This window comes from Salmo salar, chromosome ssa04 (assembly GCF_905237065.1).
Source record: "Salmo salar chromosome ssa04, Ssal_v3.1, whole genome shotgun sequence".
In the NCBI taxonomy this organism is placed as follows: Eukaryota; Metazoa; Chordata; class Actinopteri; order Salmoniformes; family Salmonidae; genus Salmo; species Salmo salar.
This window is the reverse complement of record NC_059445.1, coordinates 43,078,365-43,097,318: the sequence shown is the minus strand read 5'-3', so window position 1 is coordinate 43,097,318 and position 18,954 is coordinate 43,078,365. Positions and strand designations below refer to the sequence as shown.

The 18,954-nt window shown below is 40.8% G+C and overlaps 2 protein-coding genes across 2 annotated transcripts; both read left to right on the top strand.

Annotated features, from left to right (window-relative positions):
* The first annotated feature begins 3,394 nt into the window (after positions 1 to 3,394).
* On the top strand, positions 3,395 to 8,526 carry slc3a2b (solute carrier family 3 member 2b). The gene is made up of 9 exons (XM_014196469.2): positions 3,395 to 3,610; positions 4,860 to 5,103; positions 5,222 to 5,412; positions 6,066 to 6,239; positions 6,354 to 6,448; positions 6,559 to 6,698; positions 6,952 to 7,267; positions 7,397 to 7,462; positions 7,604 to 8,526. Exons 2-9 carry the CDS (start codon positions 4,886 to 4,888, stop codon positions 7,949 to 7,951), a joined length of 1,548 nt encoding a protein of 515 aa, XP_014051944.1. The 5' UTR covers positions 3,395 to 3,610; positions 4,860 to 4,885; the 3' UTR covers positions 7,952 to 8,526.
* Positions 8,527 to 11,719: 3,193 nt separating this feature from the next.
* On the top strand, positions 11,720 to 17,247 carry calm3b (calmodulin 3b (phosphorylase kinase, delta)). Its single transcript, XM_014196468.2, has 6 exons — positions 11,720 to 12,139; positions 13,887 to 13,917; positions 14,076 to 14,219; positions 14,378 to 14,484; positions 14,717 to 14,852; positions 15,794 to 17,247. Exons 1-6 carry the CDS (start codon positions 12,137 to 12,139, stop codon positions 15,820 to 15,822), a joined length of 450 nt encoding a protein of 149 aa, XP_014051943.1. The 5' UTR covers positions 11,720 to 12,136; the 3' UTR covers positions 15,823 to 17,247.
* Positions 17,248 to 18,954: the final 1,707 nt, after the last annotated feature.

Below are 18,954 nucleotides of genomic sequence, written 5' to 3'. Positions count from 1 at the left end.
GACAACGTCCGTCCTAGCTCGCTCATGACTGTCTTAATTGAAATTACGGATTGCCTCTTATCTGCTTGTCGTTCCCTTATGCCATAGTTTGTACATCTCAATTGTCAGTAGAAACCATATTTGTTTAAACAAGTCAGCCATATCCACTACGTTTTTTAAAAAGGCAGTAAATGAGGCTGAATGATCTGTTTCGCTGCCAGACAAGGCTCCGCTGATAGCCAGATGTAGCAGTGGTAAGATGTTGGGACTCTGCTGTTGGGACAGCTTTTCTTTTCTCTCTCTCTCTCTGGGCTTGCAGAAAGCATTGGCTCCTTGACACTCACTACTGTGCCTCTACTCTCCAGACTAACCTAGGCCACCTGCTCGTTCTCCTTGCCATGTGTGGTTGCTGAGTTCCCATGGAACATGGGGAAGAGATGCTCCCGCACAAAGTTGTTTGGATTTGTTGAGGTGCGCACAGGAACCTTCTTTGCTGAGCTAGCAGTGCGTCATACCACGCATAGGAGGCACTCTGTGCTTTAGAGACCTCCTCCAAGCTGGCACATTTACACTCCTCCAGCTTAACATAAACGTCATAAAATGACAAGCGTTTCTGACACTGCATGTTGATGCCGTGTTCACCATGGGGCTGCTTTAGCTGTGTGGCTGCTGCCTGAACTTGATGACTGGTTGGTTTAGCTTTGAGGCCCTTGTGCAGAAGGCTCCCCAATGGAACATTGGCCCCTTCCGAACAGACAGGAAACGTCGGTGGATAACGGCAGATAAATGTGTCTGCAATGTCAAACCACAATGATTTACCATGTTGAACAATCTGTTGAACAATCAGATAAGAAAACGTTTCATTAAACGTCTGATTCAGTGGGGTTAAAATCAAATCAAACTTTATTTAAAGTGCATTTAAAATCACAGCACACTTTACATTAAAACAAAATGAAAAAAGTAAAAGCAAATAGGAAGCAGTAAAAATAGTGAATAAAATAACATAAAACACACACGGTGCGTACTTCCATTGTTCTCTACTGACACAGCGGAGCAGAGCACATTGTGTCCTTAGGCCCACCCTTCTCTCAGACCGCTTCATGAAAACATGTTGATTTCACATTCAGTTTATGTTTTTAGGGAGGACCCTAAAGGACACAATGTGCTCTGCCCCGCTGGGGTTACATGACACCTGACACCCACCAGCCTCCGCCCTTCAGAAGGAGGGAGATGGGCTCATGGAGAGACTGCATTTTGTTGAGTGTTTTCCTGTATTGTATCAAACTTTAACGTAAGGACTACAGCCTGGCGGACAGTATTAGATGCACTAATCGGTAACCTAACTGGTTGATGACTTAAACACACATGTAAGATCCCAAATGTGCCCCCCTTTTCAAGACTTCCTCATGTTCTACTCTTGTTTCCCCCCACCCCCATCGAGAATGTCCAATGGCTGTACTGCAAATTAAAATGAGTTAAAGACTCCTATACAACAGATTCACTGCATTAGTGACCCCCGTCACTGAACTCTAATCTTGGGTTGTAACCAGACATCTCTCTATAATAACATACAGTATGCCATTTAGCAGACACTTTCATCCAAAGCAATTTACAATCACAAGTGAATGCATTTTTACATATGGGTGGTCGTGGGAATTGAACCAACAATCCTGGCATTGCAAACGCCATGCTCTACCAACTGAGCCAAACAGGACCACATAGTTTGTGAGGAGATTACATGATGGGTCTTGTGGATTGGACAGAACTGTGTCAAGATAGAAAGAGATGCAGTAACTTGATCACTATCTGTATTATTACCCATATATAGGCCTTTAATTCATTCACCTGGTGTTTTCTTCATCTCTTCTTAAGGTCTTTCAAAAGTAAAGATTTTGTAATCCAGATTGTTTTTTGTTTTTTTAAATGACTTTGAGCGGTTCTGGACAGGTTCTGATTGACATTTTTTGTGTACAGAACACTCTGTGGACAGTGCAACCTTAATTGCTGTACACTCCGTGAAATTGCTGGTTGTCCCCTTCAGATGCCGCCTCCACTCTCAATGGTCTCACTAGTTAACATAGCCACAAAGTCACAGGTCCAGTTATATCCATCATTTCAAGCCCTATTCCCCCACTTTTGTAGAATAGGGAAAATAAATCAGTAACACGTAATTTTAAGTGGTCCTTACTACAGTGTAATTAAATATGTAATTACACTAACAAGTATTGTAGTTAATTGTAATAACTCATAGTTACACTGTAATAACAACATGTAACTGGTGGTAATTGCAGTCTAATTGCCCATTTGTAACAAGCATGGTAACAAGCATTTCTTTTTGCACCTCTGTAATTAGACTGCAATTACCACCAGATACATGTTGTTATTACTGTGTAACTAGGTTATTACAATTAACTACAATACTTGTTACAGTGTAATTACATATGTAAGCACACTGTAACAAGGACCCTTTAAAATGAAGTGTTACCAAAAAAATCAAACATCACATTTTTCACATATTTGTACTGTGTACTTGACATTGTGTCCTCAATGGTGATTACACCTCAGCAATGTATAAATCAACAAAACTAAAAAATACCACTAAGGTGATATTTTAATTTTTCTGGCAGTATAAGCATTACTAGGTAATGTTTATGACCCTCTCATGATGAATAATTACTTTTGTGTATGTCTATATAGGCAGAAATCTACATTATGACTTTACATTTAACAGGTTTAGTTATTCTACTCATTGCTTTGACTTGAGAATGTGAATCAATATAAATAAATAGCCTATAACCAAAATGTTCTTGAGAATAACACAAACAAGTCCAAGGAGTCTGGAGTTGAAAAAAATGGAAAGACGGATTATGAACACAGGAGATTTTTGCAGCAATTTAGGAAATAGCTTTTTCTAGGTCAAAGGTTGAGAGCTTTATTTGCTTGGATGTTTTAGACTATTGGTACAGTAGCCTACTGTCCTCAATCATTCACTAATTTCAGTATATCAAAGTGACAATATCTAAATTTGAACACAATCGTATATTTTCCATAAACTCCAATTTCTGTCTTTTGCAGATGTTTTCTAGCAGGATGGATGGAAATTATAACCAGACAATATCACAGAAATATAATTAGTTTTATTAAAGAGGAGATCACTAGGCCTATAATATTATTCACCATTTGAAAGTTCTATCCTCCTTTGTTATTCCAAATATAGAGCACCGAGATCTATTTCCCACTGGTTGTTTGCGTCATTTCTTGTCAACTCATGAAAACATGATGGGGGATGCACGTCTGGCCAATGGCGGACCGCTTAAGGTGGACTTTCTCAAACGCAAACATCCGAATTGCCAAACCATGAAATGCATATCGATTTGTCTCAAATGGTCCACTGTACAATTGATCGAATTTGTGTTATGTCAGCATGTGCTGAAGTTAAAGATGACATTGATCACACTCATAATTGATCAATCTGCAATTTGTGATGTCGGCACTTCCTTAAAACTGGGCGGTGGTAAAACTACACCGCTATATAAACAGCCCTTCACGGATGCTGTACATCAACAATTTTCTTCAGCAACGAGGTAAATGAGCTCGCACTGAAAAATACACGACCAGTTTTCTTGACCAGGTAATGATGGATTGCTTATTACGTTCATGTGAATGTAGACTGGGTTTTGTAGACTGGGTTAAATAAAGGTTAAATAAATCAAATAAAAAATGTATCCTAAAGTGAGGGTTGTTTTCCTGAGGCCTACTTTGACTGTTTGTCGCATAGCCTGCAGATATGACATTGGTTTGTCCAGTGACAGAAAATTATTTTGATTTTATACAGGCATATTTCAACTGTTCGTACCCCACTATATAATGTAAATATAGTGTTACGTTTTTACTTATGTAGTGACAATAAAAAATAAAATGTATATATTTTATGGCACCTTGCCTGTTCTGTTTTCTGCTTGGTGCATGTGTGCCTCATGCCTTCACTAGAATTAAACTAGACCAAACCGGTTTAACGCACGCTAGATTGCAAGCCCCCTATATCTTAATGTTTCAAAGGATGTTGTCTACTGTAACCATTTAACCGACGAGGCATTGAATGAGGATGTTGGGCTACATTTTATCTCGTTGAATTGGTGGCAATTGCTTTAACAATTGCCGATGATCAAGTCAACAATTAGCCTATTGCGCGATGGGAATGTAACCCCTTTTGCCACCCTGACTCAGATCCGATATATTAGCCTTTCAATTATGTCACAATATTAAACACAGTTATACTGTAATTACCATATTTGCCTCGGTGTTTTGTTGTAAGATGATGCAATGTTTCATACAATTGCCATTCTATAAGACCATCGTTTGTGTATCACACATGGTTTCTTTCCGCTGCTCGGACGTTGCATAAGTCGAACAATGGTTGAATGCCACGTAATCTACTGACCGATCGCTACTGACCCGTTTCCACGACACGCTGACGTCAGGGACAGATGCGCGTGACTCTTGGCTGCAGTAACAAAGCCTTCTGCGGCCATTCAACATAGCCTAGATGTACGTTTCTAAGTAAATATTTTTTTGGGGGGGTTCTCATACCCTTACAATTATGTTTTGATTCTTGCTTTAATTAACATACGCTTTTTTTTGCTGGCGTTCCACAATATAAATCCCCCGTGTTCTGCCGCTACCTTGCGCGCATCGCCCTCGTGAGACTGTTTGCAAACACAAAGGGGCCTATAAACATGTGGTTCGCAGACACTTAAAATACCTATCCAGGCGGTGTACGATCTGGCATGCGTTAGCAACGCCTGGGCAGAGGAACACGCCCAATGTGACAGACACAACTGTTCCCGGCAGCAATTATACTGTTATCTTACTTTTTATAGAGAATCTCACCTTAACCAACGTCACAATGACTAAGGACACCGAGGTGGACATGAAGGACGTGGAGTTGAATGAGATGGACCAGGAGAAGCGGCCAATAACTGGCGGGGCAGGGAACGGAGAGGCCGGTTCTCCCACCGGCACGGAGAAGAACGGCAGCATTAAAGTGAAAATCCCTGAGGAGATTGAGACTAAATTTACCGGTCTATCCAAAGAGGAACTCCTCAGAGTTGCTGGAACACCTGCGTAAGAAACATCGAGACCTGGAATACATTGTAGCTCAATAGAAAATATAGGTTAATGGGTGTTTGCTATGCAACAGTTAGGGTATAATATTGCATGACTAATAATCTCTCTCCTAAAGGTGGGTCCGTACACGATGGGCCCTTCTGATTCTGTTCTGGCTGGGCTGGCTGGGGATGCTGGCTGGCGCTGTGGCCATCATTGTTCAAGCACCTCGCTGCAAAGACCTTCCTGCCATGAACTGGTGGAATTATGGACCTCTGTACCAAATTGGAGATGTGCAAGCTTTCAGCGAGTCCCAGAATCTGAAGGGTAAGAGTCACTGAAACGGGTAACGATGAATAACAGATTTGTGGTGAAACCCACTAGGTCACAGACAGCTTATATTAAGTAGTACTTTGAGTATATTGAACCACATAGACTGGGTGGGGTTACTGAGTGAAGTTCTGGGGACACTGAAATTGGGTCTGGTGCAGTTCATGTGACTAGACATAATATTTTAAAATGCATGTGCTTTAGCACTTCCAAGTGTGTGCCATAGGAGTATTGAAGTCAGATTTGCAAATGAACAAGTTTCCCACTTCTGTGACTCCACTCTGGGGGATGTGGATCTGCTGAACCAGCAGAATCCAGTTTCTTCCCCTGTTCCTTCGCTACACCCTCAATGACTGGTTTGGCAGGTTTCTTGTTTGAGGGTATTAGTCACACCAGGAACAGGGCAACACAATGGCTGTCTGGAACTTGTTGGTCGAAGCAGAGCTATTACCCTCCAGTTGGCAGTTACTATTCACTTGATAGGGCTTTATAGAAAATGAGGTATTTACATAAAGGTGACAATGAACAGTATAATGTTTCTTACAAATGGGATTTAAAATCCATACTGAAGGTTGTGCTCTCCCTAATTCAGTAGCGTGTTAATTATACATGAATGGACACTTAGTAAGCCGTTTTCTAATGTGTAACAGGCGTGGAGGAGAAGCTTGACAGTCTGAGCCAGCTGAAGGTGAAGGGACTTGTGGTTGGGCCCATCCATGTTGCCCCCGCAGACAACCCTGTCGGCCTGAAGTTTGTGGAGATCTCCTCTGACGCTGGCAATCTGGAACAGTTCAAAGGCCTCATTACAGCTGCGCACAAGAAGAGTGAGTACAGTGTCTATATTTATACCGCCATTTCATTCGTTGCCTGCTGAAGCTGATAATTTTGTTGGTCAGCTGAATTTCAGATGGACTAAATCTCTCGCCCCTTTCTGACAGGCATCAATGTGATCCTGGATCTGACTCCCAACTATCTGGGAAGCGGACCATGGTTCTCTAACGTCAGTGTCACCGACGTTGCTGAGAGACTCAAGGTAAGCGTTCGGAGCATTTCTTCTCGGTGAACTCATTAAATCCACTCACCCAGTCCCAACAATGTATTTGAGTGTGTCTATCTAATAATATGTAAACCCTCTCTGTCCAGTCTGCCCTGGTGTTCTGGCTGAACCAAGGTGTGGATGGGATCCAGCTGTCTGGTGTAGAGCGCGTGGCCAGCGTGGTTCCGTCTCTTTGGGCTGACATTAGAGCCATTGTCCAGAATGGGACTGCGGAAGGAAAGAGAAGGTAAGTACATGTCCACAATTATGTACATCACTCAACTGGGCCTCTGAGTAGATTGTTATGCATGTGAGCCCCCTGGTGGTTTAGTGAAGGTATTGTTTGGGAACTTGTGCCCTCTAGTGGTGGAAACTGCACTGACTGCTGCCGAGAATAAAGCTGATACTGGATCTTAATTCTATTACAATGGGTACATTGTGTGACTTGTGTAGATAACATTCATTGAGTAAAGGGATGCATTTTTTTCTTTCTTGCTCAGGATTCTGATTGGAGTGACTGCGAAGACCTCTGCTGTTGACGTCTCTGAACTGCTGAACTCCACTGGGGTGGACCTACTCCTATCCGGGGCCCTCCGGTCTAAGACCATGACCGCTTTGGATCGTGCTCAGACTGTCCAGCAGCTGCTTTCCTCCCACAACCAGACCCAGCTAGCCTGGAACATTGGGGACAGGAAGGAGGGTCACCTGGCCACACTGGTGGGCCCAGACATGGTTAACTTCAACCAGATGCTCTTGCTCACGCTGCCCGGAACCCCAGTGTTCAACTATGGGGATGAGATTGCCCTGGCTGATGAGGTGAGCAGGGGTTTTCCGTAACTAATGTATCACAAAACAAATAACAGCTTTAGCCTTGGAGAAATGAGTCCCACTTTTTAAAAGGATATCTTGTCTTGATTTTTATTGGTGTTAATTGTTTTATAACAGTATACAAAGTCCCCTAAGATGCTGTGGGATTCCCTGGAGGATGAGGAGACAAATGGAACTGCTACGGTAAGTGAGATGCTAATGCATACACATTCTGTTTGTGAATAAAAATACATATACACTAATGCACATTACATTCATTCAGATAAAAAAAATACAACTGTTGGCAAAGCAAGGAAATTAATGTTTAATTCTTATCACCCACAGAAGGAGAAAGAACAGAGGCTCGCCTGCCGTTCCTTCTTCAAGACACTGAGTGACCTGCGTGGGAGAGAGCGTTCCCTGCAGCATGGGGACTACATTCCCCTTTTCAACTCCACCTCTGCCCTGGCCTACCTCCGCCAGTGGGACCAGAGTGGGCGCTACATCGCTGCCTTCAACTGGGGCAGCGACGTGGTGACCCTTCAGCTGGCCCACCCTGACCGGCCTACTCAGGCTGTGGTCCAGGTGAGCACAGACAAGGCCAACCTGGCCCCCGACAGTGCTGTGGGGCTCTCTGCACTGGAGTTGGGCCCAGGAAAGGCTGTCCTGCTACAGTTCCCCTACGTAGCCTAGAGAGGGGGGAGATCCCAGCACCATCTGTATGTGGGCATTGATGTGAAAGTAGTTGTCTCTCTGTGGTGACCATTTTAAAATCACTTATGATTGGATTTTTTTTAGGGCATTCTGTTTTTTATGTCTGAAAAATAGTTAGTCACACTGGTAATGGTCAGAATTTTAGCTTAGAAAATAGTAACTGCTGTGAATTATGTATTCTAGAATACGGTATTGGTCTGACATACAAACGCAAATGTCCTCATCGCAAGCACCAGTCAAGCCTCAACAACAATCTGTCTATCTTGCTGTTACTGAAAATACATTCCAGATTGAATTGAGCATTTTAAAATGTGTATTTTATTGGCCATTTTTTAAGTTTATTTTTTTTGGGGGGGGGCTTGGTTCGTCTCTTACTGAAATGTTGTAATTGTGTTCAAAAGTAATGCTCCTTTCTCACGTTTCAAGAATTCTCTGATTGCTTTTGCAGCTGAGGGAAGTGTAAAACACATCAAAGGTGGAGGGGCTGAAACTCTTTCCTCATACTAAATTGGCATGATAAACAGGGAAATAAATAAAACTGAATACAACCTTTACTAGTCTGTTTTATTTAGGCTAGCAATGTTGTGTGAAAATTAGACCTTAAAGCTAGCCCTCAATCCACCCTACAAAATTCAGACTTTCAGACTTCCATCCAGGACCAGGTGCACTTCAACGTCTCTTGAAATCTTTATTTATAGATACGCATGGGGAGAGCTCTGTCTCACCTGACTATTTTAACACTTATTGAGCATTTATATGGCAACCCTGGGGAGACACCTCTATAGACGGACACATTGACTCTTGCTGTTTGCACCCACAGAAGTGGATTATGAGATGGTTGTGATTCAGCATAATATATGCCTTCAAGAGTAAAAATGTGCAATCTATTTGTTGATCAGTCTAGGATGGAAAAGCCTCTGTGGGAGGAACAATCAATGATGACGTTCAAGCCATACGACTGCCATTGGCCTAGTTGTTTTTGTATTTCCATCGGGGGGGAGGTTATCCTTCGTACACTTTAAGTGTAATGGATCTAAATTTAGCTGATTGACACAATGCACACAAGGTCACAAAAACCTATACTACACTAGTGATGTGTGGTTGCTTTTCTTAGTGTATAAACCAGTTCACCTCTTGTATCACAAACCCTCATTCAGAGTTTAAAACACTAGCAAACTACCCCTTACTATAAATGTGGGTTCACAATGGCCTCCACACCATGGGTTTTCATGGTGTGGACTAGTGAAAAGCATTTTTTATTTATACAGTACCAGTAAAAAGTTTGGACACATCTACTCATTCCAAGGTTTTCCTTTATTTTTACTATTTTCTACCTTGTAGAATAATAGTGAAGACATCAAAATGAAATAATACTTATGAAATCATGTAGTAACCAAAGTGTTAAAAAAAAGATCTGAGATTCTTCAAATTAGCCACCATTTGCCTTGATGACAGCTTTGTACACTCTTGGCATTCTCTCAACCAGCTACATGAGGTAGTTGCCTGGAATGCATTTCAATTAACAGGTGTGCTTTGTTAAAAGTTAATTTGTGGAATTTCTTTCCTTAATGCGTTTGAGACAATCAGTTGTGTTGTGATAAGGTAGGGGTGGTATACAGACGATAGCCCTATTTGGTAAAAGACCAAGTCCATATTATGGCAAGAACAGCTCAAATAAGCAAAGAGAAACGACAGTCCGTCATTACTTTAAGACATGAAGTTCAGTCAAACCGGAAAATGTCAGGAACTTTGAAAGTTTCTTCAAGTGCAGTCGCAAAAACCATCAAGCGCTATGATGGAACTGGCTCTCATGAGGACCACCACAGGAAAGGAAGACCCAGTATTACTTCTGCTGCAGAGGATAAGTTCATTAGTTTCCAGTCTCAGAAATTGCAGCCCAAATAAATGCTTCAGAGTTCAAGTAATAGACACATCTCAACATCAACTGTTCAGAGGAGACTGTGTGAATCAGGCCTTCATGGTTGAATTGCTGCAAAGAAACCACTACTAGGACACCAATAAGAAGAGACTTGCTTGGGCCAAGAAACACAAGCAATGGACATTAGACCGGTGGAAATAAATCCTTTGGTCTGATGAGTCCAAATTTGAGATTTTTGGTTCCAACCAACGTGTCTTTGTGAGACACAGAGTAGGTGAACAGATGATCTCTGCATGTGTGGTTCCCACCGTGAAGCATGGAGGAGGAGGTGTTATGGTGTTGGGGTGCTTTGCTGGTGACACTGATTTATTTAGAATTCAAGGCACACTTAACCAGCATGACTTCCACAGCATTTTGCAGCGATACGACATCCCATCTGGTTTGCGCTTAGTGGGATTATCATTTGTTTTTCAACAGGACAATGACCCAAAACACACCTCCAGGCTTTGTAAGGGCTATTTGACTAAGAAGGAGAGGGATGGAGTGCTGCATCAGATGACCAGGCCTCCACAATCATCTGACCTCAACCCAATTGAGATGGTTGGGGATGAGTTGGACCACAGAGTGAAGGAAAAGCAGCCAACAAATGCTCAGCATATGTGGGAACTCCTCTAAGACTGTTGGAAAAGCATTCCAGGTGAAGCTGGTTGAGAGAATGCCAAGAGTGTGCAAAGCTGTCATCAAGGCAAAATGTGTCTACTTTGAATAATTTCAAGTATAAAATATATTTTGATTTGTTTAACACTTTTTTGCTTACTACATGATTCCATATGTGTTATTTCATAGTTTTGATGTCTTCACTATTATTCTACAATGTAACTTTTGACTGGTACTGTACATATATATTCTTTTGAAGGAATGTCTTATATAAGCACAGCACAGATCTCATAATGGTTGTAGTTGTCATGTATAGATGAGTGATGGAAATGGGGGGGGGGTTTAAGGGAGAATGCATCAGGGGCCTCTGTGATGACTGATGGGGATAAAAACCGAGAGCCTCGTCACTGACAAAAGATCTGCTGCACACAATTTCGGCAGAGCGATGAGGACACCTTAACACTGAGAGCAACATTGAGATCTTAAAAAGGGGATTATATTTCTGAGAAGGTGTCTTCGCGTCTTCTTTTTCTGCCTGTCTGATTTTCTGTGTCATGTAGTCCTGAGGGTGCTAACTGTCAACCTTCCTTCCATGAAATCCAAAGGGGTTTCTAGCTCTGCATTTGTCTACCTCAAACTCTTCGTTTTTTCTTAATTGGGGTCAAATTAGCTCTAAATTAAGCTGGTATCATGTGTTAATAATGAGTTGGACTTCAAAACCTACAAGAACAGCACGATCATAGAATTTCTCAAATTGTTCTCTCGACATGCAATACAGGGATTCCATCTCTAAACAGGGCCTTTCTACTATAGAAAAAATAAGGGGCATACTGTTTGCAACATTGGTCACTTCAAAATGCATAGGCCTATGTGCAATTATTTGAATTCATCCAGTCCAGATGATTTCTCTGAAGAAACATTGGAACTCAGTGCAAACTACTGTCAGGTTGCGCTAAAATAGGTTTCCAAATAGCCATGTTAGGCTTACTATGCAATATGACTAGGCTATACAGAATCGTGTATGCTTCTTGAACATTATGCTGCTGATCCCAATTTGTAAATTTAGCCAAGTGTTTTTGTGGTTTTAAGATTGGAACAGCCTCTCCACTCCCTGCGAGGACTCCATGACGCATTGCAGGTGGCTGAAAACCAATCTAGTCCCGTTTACTGGGTCAGCTGATGTGCGCCATTGCTCAGTGTGGCCCGTATAAAGTCGCTGGGTTTCTCATTCAAACATAGACATGAGCGAGTTTACGTTTCCAAAGAAAAGGGAAACAGAGATTTAGCATTATTGTGTAGTTAAAGTTTTAAAATACGAACATTGACCACGATTGTTAAAACGCCACTTTTTAGTAAAGACGAGAAGGATAGTCCAGGTTGCAGATAAATCCAATTTCTGCCGCTCTGTTTTTCTTTTTTCTTTATTATTCTATTCGGCGCACGGACACCATAGTGACAGCCGAGTTGCTAGGGAGTGCAGTGTCCGGCTTGAAATCTAAACCAACGCGGAGTGATACTTACCTTGAAGCGGCAAAGAGCGCAAGGCGCGGATGACTGTGTGGAAAATTTGATTATCATATCTCTAACGCGAAATTGTTAGCAATATCAAATCAACATAACATCACAACATGGTAAGTTCCCTTTGCTGTCCGATTAAATTAATATTTTGGATTCATAGAATTGGCTTAACATATGTATGTGTCGCCATATCTATAGCCTAGCTAACGTTAGCTAGCAATGAGTGTTGGCTGGCTAGTTAGCCACAGCCAGCACGTCAGACTTGTTGGTTACACACATTATGATGGCTAACGAGCTACAGTAACGTTATGTATTGTTAGCTAGCTAGACATGTGCGTCAATCAGTAATTTAGCTAACGTTAACTAGCTAACGTCAGTTGTGTCCGACATAGGCAGCCAGGTAGCTAGGCAACTTCACTACGCCGAGGAAACAAGTTGGTTAGCTAACATTAATAGTTAACTATGGCTGTTTTGTCACACTACACTATTCTTGGTTTTGTCACTGTCGTCTTTGCTCGACATTTACCTTCGATCGTAAGATAAATATCGAATTACATGTAGTTAGTCACTAGCTACCTAGTTTCGTGCAGCTAACTAGCCTAGGCCTATCCTTACGTGTTGATAATGCGCTAGCAGGACGAGGTGGGGTGGTATATGCCGTTTATGCCTAGTAGTGTCTAGCTACGGTAGTTGGTTCCGTCAACGTGTTGTGACTTTAGACAGCTAACTAACATTTACTTGTATGGTGTGGCTTATTTCATACCGGATATCCCCAGATGCAATGTGTTGCTTTCTACCTAAGGCACTGTGCTGTCGCCTGGTCTAATATTGCACCAAATATGGAGCATGGCGGTCTAATTTGACACATCACTTGCTAACAAACTAGTGATACAATAATACAACTTAACCCTCCTGTTGTGTTCGTTTCATGTTAATTGTGTTCCCGGTCCAAAATGACTGCCCCACTATAGCTGATTATAAATCCATAATAATACATATTATCACCTAATGTTGTTAGATCTTTTTATCAACTTAAGTTATCGTGAACATTACAAGTTTTGAACTTCTATTTGCTATTTATGACCTGTAGGCCTCATTGACCTGAGCTCATACAACACGTTTTTGAGTAAAAAAATCATAATGTATCGATTGTTTTGACTATAACAAATACAATTAAACATTGTGCTATTTATCAGACTACTTTGTGTCAAAGTTTAACAAGGACTCTCTCCTCACCAGTGTCATGAGTAAGGCATAAAAAAAGCTTTAAATACCAGAGCTGTGAGAGAAGTACTATATATTATTGAAACAATGTTGCGATTGTTTGTGAGAATGCCAACCCGTGGGTTGCCATGGAAGCCAAGAAGGGGAGTGAGGTGTGTGCTCAAACACATGCATGTAGGGGTTTGGGAGAGGAAGTGTGTCTGAGTGGGCATGTGCCTGAACTCAATTTTATACACTAATTGTAGTCTCACCCGTTCATTTCTAATGACCGGTCATTTTTGACAGGGAACACCACAGTTGTACGAAAGTTAAATAAAACATCCTAAATGTATTTTGTGTGTTCAGATGCCCTGTGTGGACAAAGTCATGGAACCTTAAGACAATCAGATTAAATTAACTACAGTTTTCAGAGTTGCTGGAACACAGCAGTAGGGTTAAGAGACTTATGGGCATAAGTTCTACGTCACAAGTAACTAGCGGTTGTTACATTTAGATTTTTTTTTGTAGCCTAGGACAAAATATGGGAATTAACTCTTGGGTTAGATGTTGTGGGTGGCATTTGAAAGAAATTAGAGCCTTTCTTGCACTTGAAAAATTGAGAATCAAGTGGTGTCATTTACAATGTGTTACTTTCAGGCAGATCAACTGACTGAGGAACAAATCGCTGGTAAGATGGCCATTTTTGCTCAAACATGACCATGGTGTTTTAGATGTTTAAGTTAATATTACACTGTTTTATTGTCCAATACATTAGATGGGTGTAGTGAAATATGTTGTATTATGGAAATGTAGACTGGAGTGTGACAATCTACATTTTTCATCCAGAGTTCAAAGAGGCGTTCTCGCTGTTTGATAAGGATGGAGATGGCACCATCACCACCAAAGAGCTGGGCACCGTGATGCGCTCACTGGGACAGAACCCCACAGAGGCCGAGCTGCAGGATATGATCAATGAGGTGGATGCTGATGGTGAGACACAAATACTCTCCATTTCTCTCCCCCCGAATGAACACACAATGGAGGGTTTTGATAACGTTCGGACGCAAACTGTGATGATTGGGATGAAAGACCTACATTGTAAGAATCATTATTTTCCTCCTGTGAGAATTTTGCTTTGTGATCCACAGGAAATGGAACCATTGACTTCCCCGAGTTCCTGACCATGATGGCGAGGAAGATGAAGGACACCGACAGTGAGGAGGAGATCAGAGAAGCCTTCAGAGTCTTCGACAAGGTCAGCCAAACTGGGGAATGTCAGATTTGAGACTGTTCAAATGTCTTACACTGGCCAGTCATAGCGCTTCAAATATTAACCATTGGGTCCAATCACTCCCATTGGATGTCTCAAACCTCTCCAGAGTTGACCAAATTCATGTTTATTTGACATTCAAAATTCAGGAAATACTCAGTAATACGATCTGCATGTTAGTTAACAGTAAACTAAAACTGTCTCTATTGTGTTGCAGGATGGTAACGGCTATATCAGTGCTGCAGAGCTGCGTCATGTTATGACAAACCTTGGTGAGAAACTGACAGACGAGGAGGTGGACGAGATGATCCGGGAGGCTGATATCGATGGAGATGGACAGGTCAACTACGAAGGTCGGTTTCCGTATTTTTATCTAGTCTCAAACTTGTTTTAACCAGAAAATTGCGACTCAGTCAGTTGGCCATACACAAGCCATGAAATGTACAAAATTAATGCTGTCAAACCAGATTTAATCTATTCAAGAACATGCATTTTAACTTGCCTTGTTTTGATGTCTTTGCAATATTTCTGAGCAGGTTGTTTCAGGTATTAATTCTTCAGTTGGACAATGTTCTTCACACCTTTGTTATGTCAAAATGGAAGAGTGGCTGAGTCATTTGTTACAGTAAAAAGGACAAATATTTTAACCATCATATCCCCTTTGATCATATGTGTTGATCATTCTTCTGTTAGATAGGCTTTGCTCTGCCTTTTCCTAGTGTCAATTTTCTGTAATTGATAACGATTTATTTTTAAGGCAACAATTGACAAATGTCAGTGCCCATGATATTGCAGTAATCAAACGACAATGTGGAGAATGGCTCGTGTGTGTGCAGATGGGGCAAACTGTTGTGACATGCTATGTTCATGAAAGGTTTTAACATTGAAAAGCATAATGAATGGTAAGCAGCTGGGTGCGGAAATATATTTGATCTTCACATCAAGATATCCAAGTGTCCTACTCAGTCATGCTCTCCACCATCATTAGAGGTGTAGATAATTGAGCTGAATAACAGAAAACGGCTCTGATATAAAAAAAAACATGGCGTTATACCACAATTCTGTGATACAAATATACAGCCCCTGAGATGGCTCCCAAATGTGTTTTTTACTGTTTCAATATGGTCAGGCCCAATCCCAGAATTCCACACATTTGGCCAAACCCAGCTGTTTGTGTTCCTGTGTCGATCACTTGTCAGCTTAGACACATGTAGTACCCTACAGAATGGACAACCATTTGCCTAATATAATGTGTGGCCTCACTCCTCCAAATGTTTCCAATCTTGTCTTTCAGAATTTGTGCAAATGATGACTGCAAAATAAAATGTGAAACCCAAAGAACCCCTTCACCAAACAAGACCAAACAGTGGGCAGCACTCTGCCAACACTCAACAAGCATTCACAACCATCCTCTTACTTTTTATTTTTTTGGTTGTTTTGCCCCCTGTCCATTTTTTCTTGATTCAGGCTCATTTGTGTAAGCTGTGTTTTCTTTGACTATTCCTCTTACACTGCTTTCATTTTAAATGTTACGGTTTTCATAAAAAAATAATATTTACATATACTACTGGTGTCTGAGCAAGTGAACATGATTTTTAAGCTAAAATGTATATGGAAAGAGAAGTGCATGCTTTATTTCGTTGGCAATGTTTTTGTGCTTCTCTGCTCGCATCCCTTTATTACATGGCCTATTCTTCTGCAACTTAAGGTTGTAGATATTTGCTATCTTTTAGAAGTGCACAGAATAACCAGGATGGGAGTTGACAGGATTTTAACAAAACAAACCCTAATGCATTTCCATGCGCATGTTTGGTGTATGTGATATAACAATATTATGTTTCTTTGAAATTGTGACATGAAGTAAATTTATATTTAAACATATGACCTGACTTAAATGCATGCTTACAAACTCATGATTAGTTGGCTGCAATGATGACTGTTTGGGTGTAGAAAACAACATAGTTGTACAAAGACCCCACTGTGCAGTGCTGTATGCGTTTTGTCCAGACATTATAAAATCGTTTCAACTGTTCTTTAACAGTTTTCTTATACTAGAGCAGGTATTTCTGTTTAGCACCACCAGTCTTGTTTGACATGACAAACTATGCCATTTTTAACAATTAATTCATTTGAAATGTACATTTTACTTATGGGTAAAGATTTAAGGAGTAACTGTTTTGACAAGTACTGAGTGGGTCAAAAGTGGCCATGGACTTCAACCCTGCTCTCAAGGTCATGTATTATTAGGATATTCATTCCCCAAGCAAATGCCACTATTGTGGGTTTTAAAGGAACCCCTGTATAAGAAAATACATTTTCCCCACCTGTCCTGTTTTTTAAATGTCACTTGTGGAAGGGTGAATCCAAGTTGTTTGAATCCAAGATGCTTGAGAGTCTGCTGGTTGTGGTTTTGTACCGAACTTGTGTGTATGTGATTGAAGTCACTGTCTGTTGGAGCTGCGCTATGCGTCCGACCACACCATATTCAGCTCTACCACCTTTCATGTTTGCGTCCATTTTCAGTTTCCCCCATCCATACTTTTTTTTTTTTTTTTTTTTAACTGTCATGAATGATATTTTCTTTCTGTTCATGATCTTTGTCTCATTTTTGAAGACTTTGCCAGTTTAGCTGTAATGTTCTCTTTCCCCTGCCCTTTAAAGTTGTAAGTTATGAGAGATTATGCATTCCATTGCTGAACTCATGTCAGTTTTTCTTGCTAATTAAACTCTTTGACCAGTGTTTCTATACCAAGACTCCAGTCTTTCATTATCCTCATACTGTGCAATGAAAGCAAGTGTTTGACAATGCTATCAAGAATATGGTCAGGCAGTATTTTACCTTTGTCGCTGTATTCTTTCAAGTTGTAACAATGTTTAGTTACACATTTGCAGATCTTATTCTCCATGTTTATTGTACAATAAAGGGGATACCTAGTCAGTTGCACAACCCAAATGTATCTTCTGCATTTAACCCCTCTGAATCAGAGGTGCAATTGTGTTATGGTCTGTACCTAGTTAAACTGTGTGGTTGCTGAATACCAGAAGTTGACAATGAGGACCAAACCCTAGATTGCTCATGCTATGTATTGGCCAATGAGAGGCTTTAAAGCCACCGGACAGCCATATTGGCATGTAACCCTAAACTTAAGACTTAAGTTTCAACTTCAAGTAGGGTAGGGATGTCCCAAGGATCCCGGATATCACACTAAAAGAAGCAGTCCTTCATAGACAGGTTTGTTTACCAACAAAACCTGTGTGTGTGTGCAATTATGGGGTGAAACAGACCAGGTTGGCTTAGACTTGACAACATGTAAACTATTGTATCAATGTTTAACGTACACACAGCTGAAGTCGGAAGTTTACATACACTTAGGTTGGAGTCATTAACTTGTTTTTCAACCACTCCACAGATTTCTTGTTAACTAGTTTTGGCAAGTCGGTTAGGACATCTACTTTGCATGACACAGGTAATTTTTCCAACAATTGTTTACAGACATTTCACTTAATTCACTATATCACAATTCCAGTGGGTCAGAAGTTTACATACACTAAGTTGACTGCCTTTAAATAGCTTGGGAAATTCCAGAAAATGATGTCATGCCTTTAGAAGCTTCTGATAGGCTAATTCACATAATTGGAGGTGTACCTGTGTATGTATTTAAAGGCCTACCTTCAAACTCAGTGCCTCTTTGCTTGACATCATGGGAAAATCAAAAGAAATCAACCAAGACCTCAGGAAAAAAAATTCTAGACCACAAGTCTGGTTCATCCTTGGGAGCATTTTCCAAACGCATGAAGGTACCACGTTCATCTGTAATGATGTTCACCAAATACTAATTGAGTGTATGTAAACTTCTGACCCACTGGGAATGTAATGAAAGAAATAAAAGATGAAATAAATCACTACTATTATGACATTTCACATTCTTAAAATATAGTGGTGATCCTAACTGACCTAAAACAGGGAATTTTTACCAGGATTACATTTCAGGAATTGTCAAACTGAGTTTAAATGTATTTGGCTAAGGTGTATGTAAACTTCCGACTTCAACTGTAAATACATTGTCACAGTGAGCTCTTGTCTCAAATACATTGTTACAGTTGTTGGTTAGCTAGCTAGTGAATTTGAGCCATATTAGCATGTCAGTCAAAACAAGACGGTATCAAGAACAAGATAATTATATCTGAAATGAGCCATCTACGATTCCCCAAATGGCAGCTTCTTGTCATTGTTGCTAGCTATCTGACCGTTCAGAAATAATAATGCACGCCGTCCGGCCACATCGATGTGCGCGCATAATTTGTCAGCCAACCACTCCTAGGAATTATTGGAATTCTACAGAATTTCAATTAAATGTTTCAAGGAGAAAATGTTATATACACTGCTCAAAAAAAATAAAGGGAACACTAAAATAACACATCCTAGATCTGAATGAATGAAATAATCTTATTAAA

Coding starts and splice junctions, on each gene's coding strand:
- slc3a2b (XM_014196469.2), top strand. CDS start 4,886: ATGACTAAGGACACCGAGGTGGACATGAAGGACGTGGAGTTGAATGAG. Junction 5,104..5,221: donor AGAGTTGCTGGAACACCTGC/GTAAGAAACATC, acceptor TCTCTCCTAAAG/GTGGGTCCGTACACGATGGG. Junction 5,413..6,065: donor CGAGTCCCAGAATCTGAAGG/GTAAGAGTCACT, acceptor AATGTGTAACAG/GCGTGGAGGAGAAGCTTGAC.
- calm3b (XM_014196468.2), top strand. Junction 14,485..14,716: donor CCTTCAGAGTCTTCGACAAG/GTCAGCCAAACT, acceptor ATTGTGTTGCAG/GATGGTAACGGCTATATCAG. Junction 14,853..15,793: donor TGGACAGGTCAACTACGAAG/GTCGGTTTCCGT, acceptor CTTGTCTTTCAG/AATTTGTGCAAATGATGACT.